We start from the raw sequence: 22,183 nt of genomic DNA on the forward strand, positions 1-22,183 counted from the left end.
AAACTTAAATACCTTAATAACTATGAGTGGTGGTGTCTGTTAAGTTAAAAACTAAGACTGCTATCAGACAGTGTCTGTACAAGTCAGACTGCAAGAATATACAAGGCTAATCTCTGACACCTCAATCTCTTCTCTCACTGGGTTTGAGGACTGCAGGAAATGGGAACCCATTCAAAGCCCCCGTCCACTGCCTGGACACAGCGGGTCAGCAGTGGGACCCTGACTGGGACTCCACATAAGCAGCTTTGCCAGACTGGACTACCCAGCTTCCTCACACAGCCTCATTCATTCAGAAACCCAAAAAGATAATTTTAAAACAGAAGGTGCTGACTGCACTGTGATTTCCACCCGTATCATAACACTTTTGTATTAACCTGAATCCATTCCCTCTTCTCCTCTTCTGTCCTGTTAAAACAAAAGAAAAATAAGGAAAACATCATAAATGTACTTGCAGTATTTTCAGTGAATTCGATTCACATCTTTACAGCTTTATATCCATGTAGATTTTAGCTTTGCTATCCACTATTTTATAAACATTATTAATAACTGTTGACCTCAGTTATTACCAAACAAATGCCAAAAATGTTTGAATTATTAATACAGTGGAACCTACAAGCACTACTATAAACAGTGTTGGCATTCAATAAAGCAAATCAACATAGCACTTTAACACACTCTGACTTAGGAACAACATATTCTCCTGCATATGCAAGTTACACATCTCTGATGCCCATCTCCTAGTGTAAAGCTATGTCATACTAGCACAGCCATATCCCCTAGATGGTAAATTTCTACATAAATATTCACAAACCTCGAAAGACAGAACAAGCACCATACCTGGCTTGTAGTTCCAGCGATCTCTTTTTTCCTGTTATTGAAAATGTATGAGCCACATTTTGCTTGGCAATTTCTTGGACCTGTAAAAAGAACATGTCATCTTCTTACTAGTCTCCATTGTCTTTCAATCATTTTTAATGACTTACAAATATATTCATTCTTTGAAATACTTAGTTGAAAGGATCACTCAGAATATAGTACAGGGTAGAAAAAACAAAGGATTGTTTCCATAATTACTCGTGTTGCTACAAAACTTCTGAATCTGTTATCACCAACCAGCCCCTAGAGCAGTAGGGGGAAAAGGTGGCTCCTGTGTCAGCTAGGCGACAAGGGAAGGCTTTCAATCAAAGCATGTACAGAGTCACCTTTTTCTTACGCATCTTTGGATGATTACTTCATAATAATTACAAAAAAAAAGATCTAAAGCTAGATTTCAGAATTTTATTGTATTTCTACATACATCTATTGTTACATTTTTTGATTCAGAGGGGGTCTAACGCTATCGAGTGGGGAAGCATTAAAATGGGGGAAAAGAAGAGAGGCAAACCTGCAGTCCTGCAATGTCCATCTTCTCTCGAACACTGAACTTCTGGCCTATCAGCCTCAGTTTTGGCACACAGTATAGCACCATGCTGTTAAACTGTAACAAGGGAATATTTTAGGTTAAGGGATTACACACCGGACAAAGCCTGCATTTTGACAGTTTAGGACTCTGGTGTGTTTTACTCTAAGATGCAGTTCTCAAGAAGAGGTTTAAAGAGCAAGCTAGGCTCACATACCATACTTGAAAGAAGTGGACAGACAGAAGCATGTCAGCCAGTCACTTTCCCCTTCTCCCCCTCTCCCTAGTACCCATTTGACTGCCTTGAAAGAAAACGAGAGCTATTCTCTCAGTGTCAGCAAGAGTTGGCCATCTTATGCAGCAAGGTGCTACAGCTGGAAACACACCTCCTCAGGCACTTTGCAAAAAACGCAGCCTCTGAGGAGGGAGATGGGAAAGACCCCTTTGGGCCTGACAAGCCATCAGCAAAGGTACAAGTGTGCAAGGAAGGAAATCCTCAAGTAAAAAGCGTCAAGAGAAAACTGCTGCTCAGAGGAAGGAGTAGCTGGGCTCAGTTGGTGAATGCTTTTTGTATTTGAGATTAGGAAGATGGAAGTGCACCATTTCATAGCACAACTCAAAATAAGCATGCAACAAAAAAACTCACCAGGAATAAATACCTATCCTGCGCTGTGCCGTTCTTTGCTGAAAGTTTCTGAATATGTCCTTCTTTAATGAGCTCATTGGCTGGGTTAACAATATCCTCTTCACCACCAAGTCGCTCGTAGACTTCCAAAAGCTTGTGCATCTTTTCCTGCAAGTACAGAAACCCCAACAGTTTAATTAAAAAAAATTATTCCACTTGGTCTATTACCCATAGTATCATTTCTGTGGTAAGTGTAAATAAGTAGGAAAGAATATAGCCTTTCACTTTGGCTATAGCTTTGCATTTTCAAAAATTAATGAATACCTGTTCCATACTCTTTAGTATTCTTCCCCACTCTGTATTAGTCACTCATGAGTCATACCTGGATTGTACCATTTTAATGACATTTTGAGATCAATCTATTTGATATTTTTAGATATTCCTATTCAACAATAAATACATATCTTTGGAAGCAATGGCATCAGGTCCAGTAAAATCAGTGGCCAAGTTGGAGACTAGTATGTTACCAAATTGTTTCCAAGTTTGAATTTATTAACTCAGCTTCCACCCCACAACTCAGACTAAGATTTCTGCTGCACTATGATCGTTCCTCAGCTTCCGAGACGTTTCGCCTCTTGTATTGTTGCTGATAAAATGGCACATAGGTCTCCATCAGGAAGTATGGTCCTATTCTGCATTTCTAAGCTACATATAAAACCTCAGATGTATGGGGAATGCTGCAGTCCTATGCAGGGGCCTCCATGGCAAAAAGTACCTCTGAAATAGACCAGGACAAAATGCTTAAAATATAGTTTTAATGTCATTCAGGCATCCTTATGTCTTTGTCAAAATTCTTTATGAAGGGATTACTTTTTCCTTTTCAGCAAAGCACTGTTTCTACTTTATATTAAGTCAACCAAACATTAGAAGTCCCTCTACAAAGTATTCAAATGGATAAAGGTAACTAGTTCACCCATTTGCAGCTGCTATATTAAGCATTGCAGCAGCTTTAACTAGTCAAAATAAGAAAGGTGTGTAAATCTTGCTACTGAGTTATAGCATGTGGAAAGCTTTGGCTTTCAACCACAAGCTGGACTGATGTGCTCCAAATGGCACTGTCAGCAAAGGGTCAGAAAGTGAGGACAAAGATTTATGCAGTTACACCCAAATATATGTCCAAACACATCTCTAAATCACACCTCTACCTTTCTATAGATTAAGCTGGAATTTCACGTCCTTACACACTTTGTTTACCCCCATTTGACCTGAGAATTTTCACCACAAATATACATCACACCAGTCCCTGTCCTAATCTATTCTTCTGACCAATGATTAAACAAACAACGAAAAAACCCCCAATAAAAAAAACCAAACAAAACCAAACGGTTAAAATAAACACACAGCAAAACAAAATGGAAGGCAGCAGGCTGTGGACTAAAAATAAATGAGCAAATCACCTAAGCCCCAAAAAGCAGCAGATTTTTTTCCAGCAAATGGGAAGATGAGCAAGAGGTCCCACTAATGTAAAAACAAACAAAAAACAGTGAACTCATCAAGCTAATTTTTTTTAGTGGAGAAACTAGAACACTAAGAGCAGATTCAAAACCTGAGGGACATCTGCACTTCTAGGAAAAGCCAGCTTTGGAAGCCTGATCTATTTCTTCTACTACACCACAACAGGAGGAAGCATCCAACAATTCATTCAAACCTCCACTAACTTTTGGAGATATTGCTACAGCCCTTGCTTTTCTTTCAGCTTGGCTCTGACCTCACCCAGCCATTTGCGCCATCCCGCAGGGCTCTGCAGAGGCGCACATGCAGGACAGCGCTGCTCTCGCACTGCATTGCTCCCCACCGACCCTCACCGACTGCCCCAGCACACCCAAGGCACTTTCTGCTGGGACGTCTGAGTTGGGAAACCACGAGGTCAAACCTGAAATTCTTACTCGGATATTCTTCCTTCAAGTCTCTGCTCAGGCAAAACCTATTAATTACAGAAGAATTCAGTGCAATAAGAAGGCCTGATTAGAGGCTTCAGGTTCTTATCAGCAATAAACAGTGGGTGCAAAATTATTATAGCAACCTTTTCTAATATGTTGTTGTGTACCAACAGAAAAAGCACCCAACACAGAAAGCAACTAGATGGTGGCTTCATATTCCTGCTGTCTGTGGAGATACTGTACACAGTCCCCAGCAAAACAGTTGTTCAAGGCTCCAAACCAGAAAGATTTCCACTGAAATATATCCTTATCAAGAGAATACACTAGACTCAAATAGAAACAGATGGTTTCAAAACTGGTTTTCACTGAGACATACTGAAAATACACAGACATCAGTTGGTTACTTCCCTGTAGCAGCCACAGGAAGCATGGTCTCATGGTGTCCCTACCAGCCAGGAGAAGGAAGAAAGGGTCTGATACAGAAGGAGACGTAAACCTTGTGCCCGCAAATGGTCAGTGAGTGTTAAGCTGGATGCACAGCATTTCAGATCTATTAGATACAAAAGCTCCTGAGGGACTTGGGTGCACAGAAGGGGTAACATCTGTAACTATAAAGTCCATTTACTTTAATGGTAATGCACTAGCTGTTCTGTATGTAAAGCATGTGCTAATGCTCAAAATCTGCATGGTCTCCAACTGCCCAGATTTAGAAGTATAGCTTACCAAAGCTACTGACACATGCTAAATGTGCATTTAAGATGAGCCAAAATCAAACCAAAACAACCTCCAGTCTGGTAAAGACCTGTAGGACTAAAAAACAGTGTGAAAATCTGCAAGGACCCCTTGTGAATGGACCTAATTGGAATACTTTCAACAATTTTCAGTGAAAAGCAAATAATGAGTTTTATGAAGACCTCCTTTTTCAACTCATTGGGTCCTTAAGAACAAGGAAAGTGAAATTTAAGCCCAACAACCCATGGTAACTGCAATAGGATCATTTATGATAAAGAGAACTCAGATATCCAACTGATATTTAAAGCTTGACTCACTGTATTTGAAAATTCTCCCCAGCCCACTTTCCTGAGCCTACTGCAATGGGGGACCATTGGTTCAACCAAGTGTTTCAGTCAGATTACAATTCCATTATGCAATTTCTACTCACCATCTTTCGGATGGCTGCATTTGAATGGTTTGCTGCTGTAGATATGAGCTCCAGTGATTCTGCAATAAAGGTAGCAACAGTTATGCATTCTCTGGATTGTATCTGTTAATAGCACTTTGGGGTTTTTTTTTCACCTCCCTGATTAGTGTTTTTCCTGCAAAATTGTTGTTGCAAACAAAAGGACTGTATTTTTTCCTTCCATAAAGTAAAAGGAATGCTTATAAGCAGTTATAGACACAATCACTTCTGCATGTTCAGCTGGTCCATGGGCATCTAAATGTTTAATCTTTCTCTCCTGAAAGTCTAGGCGAGTCAAAGCACATAGTGACAAAAACCCTCACCTTCTAGAAATCAGCCTACTAAAGGTTAACTTAAGTCTCACTTAAGCCTTCACAAGCATGTTTGTAACAGTGTTCTCCTAAAACAGGGCTTGTGTACTTATGGTAACATGAATCCAGTTTTGGTCAGGATCACAAACTCCTAGAAACCAACAGAAGTCCATGTCTCCTGTTTCTTTGTGTTAACAGAGCCTAACCTGATTTCCTAGGGAAGCATGTACATTTAAGACCATTCTTACTTTCTTCCTCTGGCTATTGCAAGGATGTCCTCCTGTATTTGTCCTTGGCCATACAATGGATTAAATGAAAATGCCAGATGTTCTACCATTACAAACTTCAACATTTTGCCATTGTTCATTTGCCAAAGCTCTCTTCATTCCTAGAGCTGATCTATCAACCCTTTTCTTCTCTACTCTAAGAGCATTCAAAATCCCTTTGTGCTATGCAATAATTTGATCCAAATCTCCATTTCTACCATAGCCTTAGTTGAAAGTATCTGAACATGTGAAGAAAAAACTCTTCAAGATCTTATTGTGCTCATTAGACAGAGAGGAGTTTACATGTACTTTCAGCATCTTTCCTGTCTGGAGACTCTTCTGGAAGTTTCTTTAAATAGTCCTTTAGGAGAAGCTCATAACGAGGAATCCTTTGCACTGGTTCAAGCATGTGATGCTGTAATGTCAGGTTTCCACACACCTCCTGTTTCTATAATGGAGAGAAAACAAGCACAGAAGGGTTTGGTTTTGTTCCTGCCTTTGGTGTTAAAGAGCAATGAAAAATGAGCATTCACATACAATTAGAGGTGCATAAAACAACTTCTCAAGCTATCACAGAATTATAGACTCATTTAGGTTGGAAAAGACCCTTAGGATCATCGAGTCCAACTGTAAACCCAACACTGCCAAGTCCACCACTAAGCCATGTCCCTAAGCACCACATCTACACATCTTTGAAATACCTCCAGGGATGGTGACTCAACCACTTCTCTGGGCGGCCTGTTCCAATGCTTTGACAACCCTTTCAGTGAAGAAATTGTTCCTAATATCCAATCTAAACCTCCCCTGGCACAAATTGAGGCCTCTCACTGTCACTTGGGAGAAGAGACTGACACCCACCTCACTACAGCCTCCGTTCAGGTAGTTGTAGAGAGCGATAAGGTGTCCCCTCAGCCTCCTTTTCTCCAGGCTGAACAACCCCAGTTCCCTCAGCCGCTCCTCACAGGACTTGTTCTTTAGACCCTTCACCAGCTTCCTTGCCCTTCTCTGGACATGCTCCAGCACCTCAATTCTTTCCTGTAGTGAGGGGCCCAAAACTGAACACAGGACTCGAGGTGCGACCTCACCAGCGCCGAGTACAGGGGGATGATCACTGCCCTAGTCCTGCTGGCCACACTAGCTCTGATACAAGCCAGGATGCCGTTGGCCTTCTTGCCCACCTGGGCACACTGGTGGCTCATATTCGGCCAGCTGTTGACCAACACCCCCAGGTCCTTTTGTGCCGTGCAGCTTTCCAGCCACTCTTCCCCAAGCCTGTAGCGCTGCATGGGGTTGTTGTGACCCGAGTGCAAGACCCAGCACTGGGCCTTGTTGACCCTCATACAATTGGCCTCGGCCCGTCAATCCAGCCTGTCCAGATCCCTCTGTAGAGCCTTCCTACCCTCAAGCAGGTATGGGAGCTGACAGGTTTCACTTAAACCTTTGTCCCATGTCTGACATTTTCTGCAGATACGCAGCAATCTTCTTTTAGATTTTGTGTGTTTCTTCACAGGCTCAGAAAAGATCTTCCCATCCACGTCCCTGTGCAGCATGCTTCCCCCCAAAGACTACATAAAATCAGAAACCCCACAGGGATATATTGCTTGCTAGAGCTTACTGTATGAGCAGCAGATACACTGCCTACACACCACCTCTGAAGAAGGAGCTGCCTCAAATTCTCTTCTTTTTTTTTACTTGTCCAAGAAAGGGGGTAGGTTTGAGACTGATTACAGTAAATATTACCCAAAAAGGCACCGATCTGCTCTGCTTGCAATGGTACTGAGTGTTGCAGTGTACTTATTTTCATAGGATCCCTATGAAGTGAAGGGATATTTCTATTTAAAAGAGGGGAGGAGAAATGAGAAACACAGTAAGATTAAGTAACTTGTTTTAAAGCACACAGGAAGTTTCTGTTAGCGATGTAATCTGACTCCTGAATCCCCACATCAGCATGTTAACCACATATACACACACACACACACACACACACGCTCTTCTCTGTAGCATTATTTTTACATCAGCTCACCAATGCCACATCTTGGTCTGTTCTAGTGTAAGCAACCCCTCAAAACCCACATTAATTTCAGTATGCTTTTCTCAGAGAAAGGTGCTTGTTTCAGGTACTTGTAAATTTTCCTCATAACTATTACAGCCCACCACACACTGCTGACTCACCTGATTACTAAAGCAAAGCCTGGAGATAATGAGATGAATGTCTGATAGAAAAATATTAGCTATCCTTCCAGAAATTCAAAGAGATAAATTTGCTTTAAAAAATATCTTGTCACAGTGTAGCAGGGTGAACAATATTTCTGTTTATAGGAGATGAAGTGAATTTATTATCTTTCAGAGTTTTACAGCACCACATCTCCCAGAAAATAAAACTGGGATGGAAAGAATCAGGCATTCCAGGAAGAACTAAAAGGAGCACAGAACTACACTACTGCATATTAGTGCTTGGTTTATAATCCCAAATCCACTTATTATAACCATCTCCATTGTCTTTTTATTCCTGCAATAGGATGAACCTTAACACTGAACAGCAACAGGGAAGCAGAGGAGGAAGTCACTTCAAGGCTCACATAAGTTACCTTCACTTGCCAAGTGTATCCTCTCTAAAAAGTCAGCAGTGACAAATGGTTCCAAATAGGGAAAATGTAATGTTATGCAATTTTAGAAGTTTACAGAGTTTACACTGCAATTCAAATTACTAGAGGATGGATAAATGTTTATTCTGTGTTTAATTCATGTGGCAATTCAAACCACAGAAATATATATTAAAAAGCACTTCTGTCATGGCATAAGGAGAAAGCTGACAAAAGAAAAGTCCTAATAAACTCATCAGATATCAAATGTTGGCCCCAGTAGGTGGATGTGAACTGAACAGAAAGTATGTTGATCTTCAAGGTCAGCTAAAGTAAACTTGGTAAGTCACAGTCATTCACATATAAGTACCATTTGATTTTTGTTTTCTGTTTTCCCTAGTTTAGCATAATTAATAATTGTTAATGCCTTAAGCTATATAACTATTCCATTAACAGCTGTTAGGTGGACAATGCGTGACTGCAGGATCACAACAGACTGGTGTTTTGAAAAGTAACTGTGGCTTTTGATAGCACAGAGATAGCTCAGATGAGTGGACTAAGTATACTGGGTCAAATCTTTGCCTACTGCAGCTATGGTCATCAACAGTAGCAAAAGGTGCTGTGATGTTGCCGCTAAAATAACCTACAGTGAAATACTGTTATCAATAGACTTCAGAATTCTTGTATATGCATTGCCTGTGTTCATAGTGCCTGTCAAAGTTCTGCTCAGCAGAAATACTCATGGTCTCGGACAGCTGCAGACCAGTTTTGCAGACTGACAGCTAACACAAATTGTTCGTGTTGGTAGCTTGGTGGTGAGAAGAGACAGATGAATTTTAGGGTGGGCAGATGCCTGTGCTGCAGGGAAAACAGTCACAAACTGATTTTCACTTCAGAAGTCCGTGTCAGTGGCTTGGCACAAACTGAGGACAGCAAAACGCCTGTGTGCTTATTTTTTACAGTGCTTGCTGCACAGAACCTTGGTGAGAGCAGGCTGGGTTCAGACAGAAAAAGGTTAAGAAAAGGCCATGTGGAGTGACAGCCTGGTAGGAGAGGACGTTCCCCAGCTCCTGTTTCTCCAAGCTTCTGTCTGAGTCACTGGGCAGCCGGCAGCCCTGACTCTCCGAAAAGGGCCTCTCCTTTCCCAGCTTGCTGGGGGATTACTTGATTCCAACAGCTGGCCCAGCCACAATCCTCCCATTTAGGGCAGGCAGCTGAGTTCCCTTCTCAGCTTAACCCACTCCCTGCCAGCTCTCCCCTCCCAAAGGATGGTATCTGCTTTCCCAGCACCAGTGGAGGGATGCTTGCAAGTGTGCTGGAGCCTGCTGCATCCCTTTAGCTGGCCCAGGGCCTGAGGGGGAGAGAGAAGTCTTACTGATACACTAGCATAAGCAGAGCTCTTCCCCCCTCCTCACACAGCTTTTTCTATAATTAAGAGAAAACACATGAAAATCCATGCTGAGCATCCTCCTGCAGAGCTGTGATCCTTGGGAGCTGCGTGCCACTTCGTGAGCCTCAGAAAAATCAGACCAACAGCAGATGCTGCCAGTGACATGGCCAAACTCAAACACACCCACCTCAGACTGAAAATGTATTTATTAAAAAGCAATTAAAATTAGTAATGAGGAAGAGAAATCAAAAAGTTTATAAATGGACATGTTTGCAGTCAGAATTGCTGGGCCAGTGGCAAAGCTTTATTCTGTGACTTCTGATACTCCTCTTAAATACATGAGTGGAGAAAAAGCTACCTATGTGAAAAATCTGTGTCATAGCAAGAGAGAAGAAAGGACTGCCACTAAAATTGTATATGTTTAGTATTAGAGCACTATTATCTTGTAGCTAAACACTGTGTGTCACGCACTGGAAAAAAAATAAAGTTACACAAATAAATTAGCATCTCCAAGCCACATGATGTCAATTAACAACATACCTGTATGTTCTGAACAACATCTTTGAATGGAGAGGACCTCTGCATACATGTGTTCACCATGTCCATTGCCCTGTCGAAGTTCTTTACATATTCTCCATACATCTTCAGAAAAGGAGCAAGTTTCTGTAAGATATCTCCTAGCCGTGGGTTGATGTTCCTATGGGAAAGACACAGGTAAGTACTGAAATCTCTGGAAATCAACACTATCTTCAGGGAGAAAACACAACTGTAAGATTTTCACAGTTGTCCCCCACATGCACAAGCACTTACACGCATAAGCAATCAAGATATTTCAGGCTAAGTTTAGTTTAAAGTAATCTATACGGTACCCTAGATAAAACCTTAAACATTAATCTAGATGTCCAAAGGCTAATATTTCTGCCCCCACTGCCACTCTCTTAAGTGAAGATCAGATTCAAACTGACTACACATTGTTAAAGAAACATCTATATATCTCTGCCGTCCAGCACAAAGTCTCATGGGAAACTTTTACTTTTTAAAAATCATCTTTTCCACCACAGCCAAAAATCTGAAGACACTTTAGTGCAAAGGGATCACTCAGTTCAGCTGGGTATTCCCAGGGGGCCAGGCACACATTCACCTAGAGACCCCCCCATAGGCTGGGAGAGGCAGTAGCCACGCATCTTTGTCTCCTCCAAATTCATGGCCAGGCAGAGCGCCAGCCATTTTTCCCCCAGCGTTTCTCTCCTGCTGAACTCGTGGCTTGCAGTCTGACTGCACTAGACCCTCTTTAGCCATTTAATAAGCTTCTGCCCTCTTCTGACTTCCAGACTCTCCAGTCTTCCTCCCCTTTTATTACAGCTGTCCCTGAAAATGCAAGTCAGGTGCAAAGGTGCTGAGACTCATTTATTCCTTCTGATCATTGATGAACTATGTGAAGGCTGAACTCAGCCAGGAGAGGTTTGAACTCTGGTCTTGTATTTGTCATTTAGGGTACTTGGAAAGGTGCAGTGTCAGTACTATCTGCGCTTTTCACTGCAGGACACTCTTTGTGGCCAGTGTGTCATCTCAAATCAAGTTTCCTAGATCTGCCTTACAATTTACCTTTCTACCTATTGCAGTATTTCTGCCTTATCTACAACTTATTACAGCTGCCAAATTTTAATTGGTATTTGACCTTTATTACTCACTGAAAAAAACCCAAACAAAACAAAGCCCCCAAAACTACACTTATTTTCTTAAAGAAAGTACATATACACTATAGCTAATAATATTTATTAACTCCTAGAACAGAAGGGCCAAAAAATTCTGGGGTAAAAACTTGTGCAACACTGTGGTGCTCAACAACAGAAGTGGTTGCATAACAGACATAAGCAGATTTGTAGATAGGAAGTCATCTATCTTATCTGTCTAGATTTTCCATTTGTTGCCTGCTATAATGCTAATTTTAACATTAAATTACATTTTATATAACCGTAACAAAATTCATTAAAGAAAATATAAAATGGATGTTTCTCATGAAGTCTCCAACATGGCATGCAAAGTCTAGACTATGACATGATGATGCATTTTCCTTCTTTGAGAAGCACTGCGTATTTGTAACACTTCACAATGGGGCCAAAATACTTCATCTATTGGGCCAAAATAAGCAATTTCCTTCCTTTCTAGTACTGCAATTTCATAGTACTGCAATAACAGGAGAGTGGAAATACAGTAAGGAAAACAGCTCTGGCAATACTTTGGACTGAAAAAATTCTCACAATGTACTCTGGAAATTTTGAGTGCTCAAGTCTATTCCTGTAGTCAGAAATGCTTAAGAGACTCCGTACTAATGTATTTAATAACAAGTGAATTACTGTATTAAACAATGAAAAATTTGGAATTAGACTAGGCCTTAGGGTTGTTCTAGTTTCTTGAAAACGTATTTTTAAAATAATTGTAATGACAGTTACCCACCATTCTTGTGTAATTCTTGTTTTGAGCTCAGGAAGAAGAAATTGTCCATGGAAACAATAGATGGAAGAAATATTTGAAAAGATGCCCGTTATCACTTCAGATGAAATACCTGCTTCTGACAACTTAGTGCAAAAAACCTGCATAAGACAATAAGACAGTACCGACATATATTTACAAAAAACAATCGTAGACACACTGGCTTTAGATTGCAGTATTACAAAGCTGACTGCCTTAGAACTGAGCTACAATTTTTGACTTCCTGTAGTCAGTCCTTGGGGTCTTTCAGGAGGTTCCCAAAACGCAAGTCCACTGTCAGTTAGGGTTAGATTTAAGACTATGGGCCAAAGTCATAAATTAGAAAAATCTTAGGGGTATGTCAAAAAAGATTGAAACTACTGAGAAGATCAGACATCTCTTATTTGGGAGTGCAAGTTGCAAAGAATAACCAGTCCCTGAAGAGCACTTACTCCTATTTATGTGAAGCAAAATAAACCATGTGATTATTCTGTTTCTCTGTGGGAAAAGTTACACTGTACTGAACAAAAGGGAAAGACACACCCTAGATTTCTAAGGTCTTGAAACAGTCTCTGCTCATCCAAAGCAAACATTGGAAAGTCTTCCAAAGAGGTCCTAGAGTCGGAGGGTAGAGGGCTCTGCAAGTTACAGCTTCTAACAAGATTTCTAGCAAGCTGACAATTGTCTCCCCCCACCTTGTTTTTAAAAAGCACTTCATTAGCAATGTGACTCATCCTCATTTTTACTTCTTTCCTGCACATTCATGGTTTTTTTTTCCTTTGAGATAACTATGGAAATGCCTGAACTGTGTAGACTCACTTCAATGTTAATGTGGAAGAAAGTCCAGACTCATCACACCAGTTCTACTTTATCCCCACGTGTAAACATGATGGACAACAATTACGAAACACAGTGGGTAAAAAAAAATAATCCCTTGTGAACATGGGGCTGACCCATGTGGCCTGATTTTAGTAAAACTCAAACCTCTTGCACATTACAGAGCAATCACAGATTTCATCATTTCTCAGTGCCTTCAGTGTCCCTGTGATTTCCTCTCCACGTACACTCAGGGAGGAAGCAAATGCTGATTGTGTCTGTCTGTATCTTGGGCCGCTGCTTTCCCGTTCCTCTTTCCAACATTCTAATCCTCGGGTTCCAGCTCAGGGAACCCTCTTGCCAAAAGCTCACCTCTGGGACCCATGACACACAGCCTGGCAAGCAAACTCTATCTCCCACCAATAAACAGTGTTTTCACACTACTGGGCTATAGGTTAGGGGATGAACAGGAGACACCACTGCTGCTCACAGAAAAGAAAGCAGAGTTTATGCAAAATCGAATTACCTGGTCCAACAGATGGAGTCTTTTAACATACGCTTCTTCTGTATGGAGCAGTTCATTTGCGATGTTGAATAGCTTTTGGGGCTCTGTACACTGAAAAAAAAGTTACAAATAATACAATCCATCTGCACCTACAAAGCTAAGTTGCATCAACTGTTCTCTTTTCCATTTTCTCAGTGGGCCAAATTCCCTGCCAGTAGAGAAGCCTGGAGTGAAGGAGGTTAACACATTTCAGAATCTGCTCCGCGTCCCTCATCAAAGGATCAGTTTGCTCCAGAGACATTTTTAAAGCTATTTTCTGAAAGAGCAATCAGTAATGCAGTCAATGGCTGGTCAGAACATCACTTTAGTTCATTATGGTTTTCTGTAAAGAACCAGAAACATCCTGCAAATCTGGAAATAAGTCTAGTCTATTTGCTAACTAAGGCACTAGACTGTAAATCAACTGTTCTCCTTTTTGGATTCAGGTCCTGTGACTAAAAAGAAAACTAGAAACCAGACCTGTTTGGCCACAGATTTCTCTCCCTGGCCAGCACAGCATTACTCTCTATGGCATATTTCTAAGATTTCTGTGCAGCTTTAAACACCAGCCAATTCCCTGGAAAGAATTTTCAGCAATATAACCCAAGTCACTCAGTGAAGTCTTTCATTAAGCTCATTTAAAAAACATAAAATGAGAAAGGACTTATTAAAAACCTGAATGCATTTATGAAGTGCCGACTTTATTTACTGTTTAGCCAAAAGCTACATAGACTCTTTGCTTTCTAAGTGCTTAAAAATGCTTGAATTATTAGGATACAGGCTTTAGCTTTCTGACAAACTCTAGATACCTTGTTAAGGGTCTAGACTTTAAACACCATGCTTACATATAACCAAACCAGTCCAGAACTGAGGGTTGGCTGTTTTGTGTTTGGGAATACAAACGTCCAAAAGGGGCAGCAAGGATGATCAAATGTAGGGAAATTTTACTGGGCTGGATCCAGGGAAAAAAAGACAACTGAAATTAGAGAGATGTCTAAATGATTAACAGAATAGAGAGCATCAGTTGGGTGCAATCATTCACTGTTTCTTCCATAAGAAAACTAAAGGTCATCAAATAAAATTACTGAGGTGCTGCCTCAAGACCAAGAGCTGCTTCCTCAAGCAACACGTCACTGCAGACGGTAAACCTTCACGCAGGTTCACAAAAGGACCGGACAAATCCATGGAGTAAAAGTCCAGCTGAAGTCTATTAAACACGCAGGGCTGTTTCCAGTTCAAGAAGCACTTGGGCCCCTCACCAGCAACAGTGCTTTCCATCCCAAATGCCTATCTCTGTGCGCTCGCTAGCATTTGTGACAGGCATTTCTAGACATAACCCTGTGGGCCACCATCAAATTGTTAGAAAACATCAATTAAATGCTTCCTTTAAGCTTCTTCAACATTACCTTATTTTGTTTCCAAACAAAGTTGACGAGAAAAATTTAAATAACTCCCCCCCACACATTTAGGCAAACTGCAATACAGCTGAAAGACCTCAGAGACTTTTCAAACCTAGCCATGAATTCAAACAAACCAGACCCACAGTTATCCTACATGAAATGAGGTACCACATAGCATGAAGTGCCCACAGGTCCGTGATATAAGTATTTACTGAAGGAATGTGAATAGCTTTTCTGGATTTGAAACAGCATCAGTCTTCCTTTAAAGCAATCCCTCTCTTTCTAGGCACAAACCTGGAGATGGGCAACCATGCCATGAATAAAGTTTTGACATGTACTCTGCCTACCCCACTACTCAAATACTCTTTTAAGCTATTCTAACAGGCTATACAACATCCTGCTCCATTCATTCACGTGATATACATTAATATTTAGGGGAAGAGAAAAAAAAAATCACAGCACAACAAAGGTTGAAATTGTTACAAGCAAATACAACATATTACAGCTTATAACAAAATGCATTGCTGGCCATTCAAATCCAGTAACTACGAGGACCTCTCACTGAGACAGAATTTATCTGCCAGTTTTGCTGGGCACAGAAGAGCACCTGAATGAAAGACACTGACGCAATAGGCTGGCACACCAGTTGCCAAAGAGCATCCTTTGATTTGTTTGAATTCAGAATTTGAAAAATAATTATTTCCAACCAAATACATTTGTTCTCAGAAGTGAATCTTTACATAGCGCAGGCACTTTTTAACCTCCTGACCTTCACCATCTGCAATTCAGTTTATATTTCCAAAAAACTTGCTGACATCTGCTTAAATACCAAACAACGGCTGAACAGACTCAGCTTGAGCTCAGTTTTAAAGAGCAACTCTATCTTCAGTTGCTGTCTCTGCTACAGGCAGATAGGCATGTTTTTCAGACTAATTTGCAACATATTTGCTTTTCAATGGACGTAACATTTAAAACGAAACAGTAGATTAATTAAACTTGAGGCAGTCCTGTTCTTCTAACCTTATTTCGTCCCATGGCAGGACAGCTCTAACACAGCCTGAGCCATACTTCATTTCACTTTGAAGGAGATATTTCACGGTCTATGTTTCTAAAGGAAAAGTAAAACAAATTTGCAAACTCAAATGCAGATTATATTTTGCTTTGCCCAACGCGCTTGCTGACTGACTGCTTGGCGTGGCCAGGGCATGTTACGACTGTCCTCCACAGTCATACATTACAACCGTACATCTACAGCAGAGTCTCATTAAAACAGCACAGGTGGCAGGGTGACAAGAAAGATGAGAAAAGAGAAGCAGTAGGTGTTGACTTCATGACACAGGAAGCTCACTCCAGTGCTTGAAGCAGCAGTCACATGATGCTCTTTCACTTCTTTGTGGAAGGTTCAAAAATTCATTTCCAGCTGTAACTGTCCATAAAACTTATTAAAGAAAAAGGAAACACCAGCCTAAAACCAAACAGAACCAGCTTCTCATAAAGGTCAGATTCACGCCTGAATGCATTTGCACCTCAAATGCCCCAATCACACATACAAATTGGGGAACAGCACATGCTGAGCTGATCTGTGCAATGAAGTGGCCACAAGTGCATCACTGCTTCCTGCGAACCCACTCACCGACCCAGCTGGGCACCCGCTGAGCACACCTGGGCCACAAATTCACAGATGCAAAGACTGTTTAAATGAAAATTTAAAGTAAAACAAAAAAAAGGCTTGATATGAGAAAACTTGGCCAATATCCCACAGCAACCCTTTTTCATACAACTGGTTGCGCGCAACCATATTCAGTTAGCATCCCTACCACAAGGGGCTTTCAGTCAATCTTGCAAGAAAGCTCCTGGGAGTGGCTTAGGTTAAAATCATATATGGTTATGCTTTAAAACCCCACCAGTCACCCCTACAAAGAACACAGAAAGTCCCAGAAAGATTATAGACAACTTCCTACTCAAAAATGCTGAAAACAATACGGAAAACTTATCCTATGCTTGGTCGTCTTCTTTGTTGTATTGAGATCTCACTTTCCTTAGAATATTAAAAAAAACCCAAAAGATGATGAGAACATATCTGATATTTCTTAACCGCCATTGTAACTAAAACATTGACCTATGCAAATTTTTTTCAGAATATCCATGGAGATAATCTTATGCAAAGGTCTGACTTGCAGGACTGCAGGCCAAATTTTCCAATACAAACTGTACAATGAAATCAGAAATGAAACTCCAGCCACGTACAGGCAGAATGGAAGTGTGTGTCAGTGACTGTATGAGGCCCATGTGGGACTTCATTATTACTCTTTTACACAGCAGGAAGCAGGACAGATGGAGAAAGGCATTTTTTGGTGATTACTAATGAGCACATATAACTCTTAGTGAAAAATATCTAAACAAAAAGATATGAAGTAGTGTTACCCATCTTAGAAGCATTACTCCGTTGCTCCCAGGCAGTTGGCAGAAGCCTTGGGTATATGACTACAGAGCATGACAGCCCCTCAGTCTCACTTTTATGTAATTTCGTTTTTTCGTAAACATCAAGGCTAACATGCTTCAGTTCCTGGAGCTCCTGATGTTTTCTGAGACATTATCAAAACTAATAAGCTCCCCTTGTTCATTTTCATTTTGATAAAGAATATCTGGAAATCCCAGTAAGCCACTCCTGAGATTTTAAAACATATTCCAATAATTTTGTGCTAATAGTGAGGCCTGTTAGGCTGTGCTGCAGACTCCCAAAGGAAGCCACATCACACTGCAGAGCTAAACCTAGACTAAATAAAACAATACGAATCATATATCAGGCAATGTTACTTCACCAGCCATGCGATGTGTGAAAGCTTGGGTGGTGGATGGAGAGCTATCTGAAGTAGAAAATTAGATAAGAAAAAAGCAAATATCTCCCCCCCCCCCCCCCAGTTATGTTTATTCATGAGCTTCACTTAACTTGATATCCTAGGAGTTACTGAGCCATCATTAAATCATCCTGCAGCTGTACTTCTTACGCATCCTCCTCCAACTATAACAAAGCTTTCTGGAAACTTGCATATTCAGTGAGAGTGCTGATTACCTCTGTCTTGCAGCTGCAAAGCCTGGTACTAAGGGTACGAAGGGGGAAGCAGGAAAAAGACACTGGCTCCCGACACAAAGCTTTCTGGAGGAGTTGGGGTCTCCCCCGCAATCAAGCCACCAGCTGGTGCCGACTGAATTCTCCTTTCTTCCTTCCAGTGGGGCAGGTACCTTGTTTTCTGGTAAATTACCAGTTTTGTCAAGGTGATGTGAACTTCCAGCCTAAGAATAAACACTGAACAAGTCAACTTCGAATTGCACTGGCTCTCCTTTCTGGAAGCTATGGCCCTTTACCCTAACCTTTAGTCCACAGTGCCCCAAATCTGCAACAGAATGAAAGGGGAGAGTGGGAGGATGATGTGGTCACCTAACACACAAGTTGGCTTCACACACCACATCTCCGGAAGAGGGCACAATCCTTACACTACAGAAGAGGCAGCATCTCTCTAAGCCTTCCCTCTGGATGTGGCTGCAAGCCCAAGCTAACTTAGTGTAGCTTGGTCAGCATCAAAACTGCCTTTTAGAAGGTGAAATCAACTCAAAATGCAAGGGAGAACCTGAAGTGCATCACATAAATGCACTTCAGGAAGAAGAGTAACACAAGAAAACAGAAAAAAAAATCTTCCTCTAGAGATCTCTCTCTTATAAATTCACCAAGCATGCTACAGAGAACTATGACCTCATAACTCTGTGTTTTATCAGCATTATTTCCTACTATATGGATACTTAACCTAAGGAACAGGACTTAAAAACAGCCATCAAAACTCTGATGTCTTACAAAACATTGGTATTTGTCAGCAAAGCACTCCTTAATCATATGGTAAAGTCTTCCACTTGGGTTTGCCACAGTTGGTTTGATACTGCATTCCTACTCCAAACAATAAATTTAATTACCAGATTAAAGATTTTTTTAATTTAATGCATTATTTTCTTGCTGGCATGTTGCAACTAATAAACAAACTTTTAAAAAACATTTCAGTTGCACACATGCATATACATATATATTATGAATACAAAATAATTAAAGTATTTCACAGCGTGTATGCATAATATGTATGCATAAACACACACAAGGGAAAACCAACAGCAGCAGGCGAGAAGCCTTGCACCGTGATGGTGACACTGCCCATGTGAGATGTAAACAAGCTTTCACTGCAGACTGCTGAAGAGATACCAGATGTCAATGGATGCATTAGATGTTGTGTTAATAGATGCTAATAGATAGACGTTAATTGGAGTCTCTATCTCCAAGATGTTTCCTGCGGACCCCCACAGTAAATTCTTGCATACAAGATGAAAGACAGAGGTCTCCTTTGGCAGTACAGACCCTGCAGTCCTGCCATGCCTCCTGTGCAAGCCCAAGGCAATCTGCACCGCAGCCTTCCATGCCCAGGCAGTCACGTCTGACGTATGCAGTGCCAAGGCAAAGGTGTCCTCCCTGGCCCTTGTGGAGGTGGGACAGGCCAACGGGTTCCTCCTCCTGAATCTGCACCAGCTGCCAGGTGGGACTGCAGGCTCGCAGAGAGGCAAATGAGATCACATCCTCCCCATCTACAGAAGCAGACCTGGTTCATGCAGCCCTTACTGCTTCCTACTCTGCTGGGTCCTTTCCACTTCCCTCTGACTAACCTCGCGCTAGCACCTGGCAGGTTTGACATTCACTGAATTTGCAGAAGGAGCAGCATGGCAATGAAGTATTGGAGAGTCCCAGACTACAAGGGCAGCATCTGAATGACTTGAATGGAAGGCGAGTCCAGTCACACCAGCTTGAGATAAAGCAGCAGGAAGAACGGTACTCATGAGAGAAAGTCTGGGGCTTTTTCATACCTTCCTGTAGGTATGTTTGCCTCATCAGGCTGTCTTCTATTCTTGGAAAAAAAGGAGACACCCCAGATCATTAACTGTACTCTGAAATTTGCCAGCTCTGAGAGACAGAACTTCTTGCACACCACAGACCAGCATGCAATTTTTATCGCTCTTCAATAGTCACTGGCCGATTTGATCCAGAAGCTACTGAATGAGTTTTAACTGCCACGTTTCCTAAGGGACAAGCGCTCTTGACATATATAAACTGGGATATAGTTGGTGATTTCAACAGAACCACCTGATTTGCACAAACTGAGGTGTGAATGCTGCAGTTCACTAGCTACCATTCATTAGTTGCTAGTGCTCATCATATTCTTTAAAAAAACAAAAATCCAGTATATTAACTTTACTGTCATGATGGCTGAGCAGGGAAAAAAGAAAAAAAACCAAAACACCCCCAAACACAAACAAAAAACTCCACCCAACCAAAAGTGGAATATTTTGCAGACATTTTGCTCAAAGCATCTTCTGTTTTCTTTTTCTGGAAAAATGTAACCCATTCTATCATCACTATTTCTAAAAATAACTGCCTTGATAAACAACTAATCAAAGGAATCTGTCATTAATCTTATACAGCTGCAGCAAATACACAACAGCCTGGACTACATTACTCTGGATTGAAGGAAAATCTCTTCTAGCTACAGTTTCCTGAAGTGTAATTTGATATAACTACCCTCAGAACAACTTCTTTGCACTGAAGAAGTAGTCACACCAATAGAAGCACAGGCTTTGTGAAAAAAACCCCCAAAAAACCCCAACCCCAAAACCCCACAATCCAACGTTACTGTTAGAAGAGATTTCCATCATCCATGTCCTACTAGGATGCAAGACCCTGACCCTGAAAGAAGCACTATCCAATTAGCCCTCCACATATCATGGAGCTCCACTGAAAACAACGTGATCTAAAAACTAGAAGCTGAACCTAGACAAACCTAAACAAGAAACACAAGGTGTGAGTCTTTTACAAAAGCACTTAACTGTTAACAACTTACCTCTAGCTGTGATGGATTATCTTACATGAAAACTTTTAAACCAAGATTGGGAACCTTTCTAAAAGATACTATCTAGGTCAGGAACAAGTTATGACCTGCATCAAGCAGGAAATTACAATGACTGTCATGATCCTTTGACGTAAAACCAAACAAACAAAAAACCCAAACAACGTATGAAAGTGATGCAAGGGTTCTCCGGCCAGAGTCAGGAACTGGTTTCAGAGCACTTAATAGCAACGAACAAACTACCTTACCTTGTTGACATCCAAATACTCTAACTTTGGCACTTCTGCTGTCTCTTGCTCCTCGCTGCTTCCTTCATCAATGTCACTGTCTTCATCCTGTGTGGAGTCTCTCTTCTGCTCTGCAGAGGAAGGTTTGGTGCCCTTTTTGTCAGGTTCCATCTCCCCTGGGTTCCCAGCCACGCTGGGCTTCTTCTGCTCTGCACCTTCTTCACTGGGGAAAGTTTCCCCTGCAACGCTACAAGAAGGACTGTCAATGCCACTGTCTCTGTTGGGAATTTTACCATTACCGTTCAGTTCTGCAGTTAAGTCTTTATTGCCAAGCTCTCCAGAGGGCTCTTTGCCCACAGTCACAGCAGTACAGTCTCCATGGCTTTTGTTATCACCTATGCTTAGCTCTTTAATTTTCATTATGTCTGTGTTAGATAGATCCGCGCTGCATGATATGTCTGGCTCATTTTCATCTGGTTCAGTTTTTTCATTTGTGGAAGAGCCACTGGAAGCCACCATGTCACAGTCACACGAGCTCAGTTGTTTGGATGAGTCCAGGCCAGGTTCCATCTTAAGAGCTAAATTTAGCTGGTTTCTTTGAAGAATATGTACAGGTTGCCTGCGGGTGAAGAGAAAGCACCACAGTCATTCATATTAACATTCAGAGGTTTCAAGACTGCCCCAAAAAGGAGAGGGCCTGATTATCATTTGATTCAAGCTGTATTTCTTGCACCCCCTGACAATCCTAGGAGGCAAGTGTGTGCATATTGCTATAATAATAGTCACCCAACAATTTCCGATAAAAACACACCACACTTAGCCATAGGTTTTATTGAAATGGCATCGCTAGAATCCTGGGCCTTTAATACTCCCCACGTTGCCTTGAAAAACAGTTTGGTCTGAAGGTTTGGGGAGGGAGGAATCATCTTTTAAATGAAGCATTTGGTTGTGGGTTCAATTGAACAGGAACTCACGTTCTTCAACAGAACAAAGCCTTTAGGGCAAGGCATTTTCTGCCAGAGAGAGGATGTTTTTGAAGCACAAGAAGGTACTACTTTTTCTTTTCAAAAGACACTTTACCAGATTCACCCAGGT

General features: G+C 41.3%; 1 protein-coding gene across 5 annotated transcripts in view; it reads right to left on the bottom strand.

Annotated features, from left to right (window-relative positions):
- The window catches only part of FGD3 (FYVE, RhoGEF and PH domain containing 3), a 115,588-nt gene that overhangs the window by 22,883 nt on the left and 70,522 nt on the right, over positions 1–22,183 (bottom strand). For all 5 annotated transcript variants that reach the window (XM_069769893.1, XM_069769894.1, XM_069769897.1 and 2 more), the window contains exons 4-13: positions 21,110–21,707; positions 13,508–13,597; positions 12,151–12,287; positions 10,234–10,390; positions 6,031–6,169; positions 5,127–5,185; positions 2,046–2,192; positions 1,385–1,477; positions 838–917; positions 375–405 (exon numbers count right to left, since the gene is read on the bottom strand). In XM_069769893.1, the coding sequence (XP_069625994.1) occupies positions 375–405; positions 838–917; positions 1,385–1,477; positions 2,046–2,192; positions 5,127–5,185; positions 6,031–6,169; positions 10,234–10,390; positions 12,151–12,287; positions 13,508–13,597; positions 21,110–21,707 (1,531 nt within the window). The remainder of the gene's footprint in view (positions 1–374; positions 406–837; positions 918–1,384; positions 1,478–2,045; positions 2,193–5,126; positions 5,186–6,030; positions 6,170–10,233; positions 10,391–12,150; positions 12,288–13,507; positions 13,598–21,109; positions 21,708–22,183) is intronic.

Source organism: Haliaeetus albicilla, chromosome 24 (genome assembly GCF_947461875.1).
Source record: "Haliaeetus albicilla chromosome 24, bHalAlb1.1, whole genome shotgun sequence".
Lineage (NCBI taxonomy): Eukaryota > Metazoa > Chordata > Aves > Accipitriformes > Accipitridae > Haliaeetus > Haliaeetus albicilla.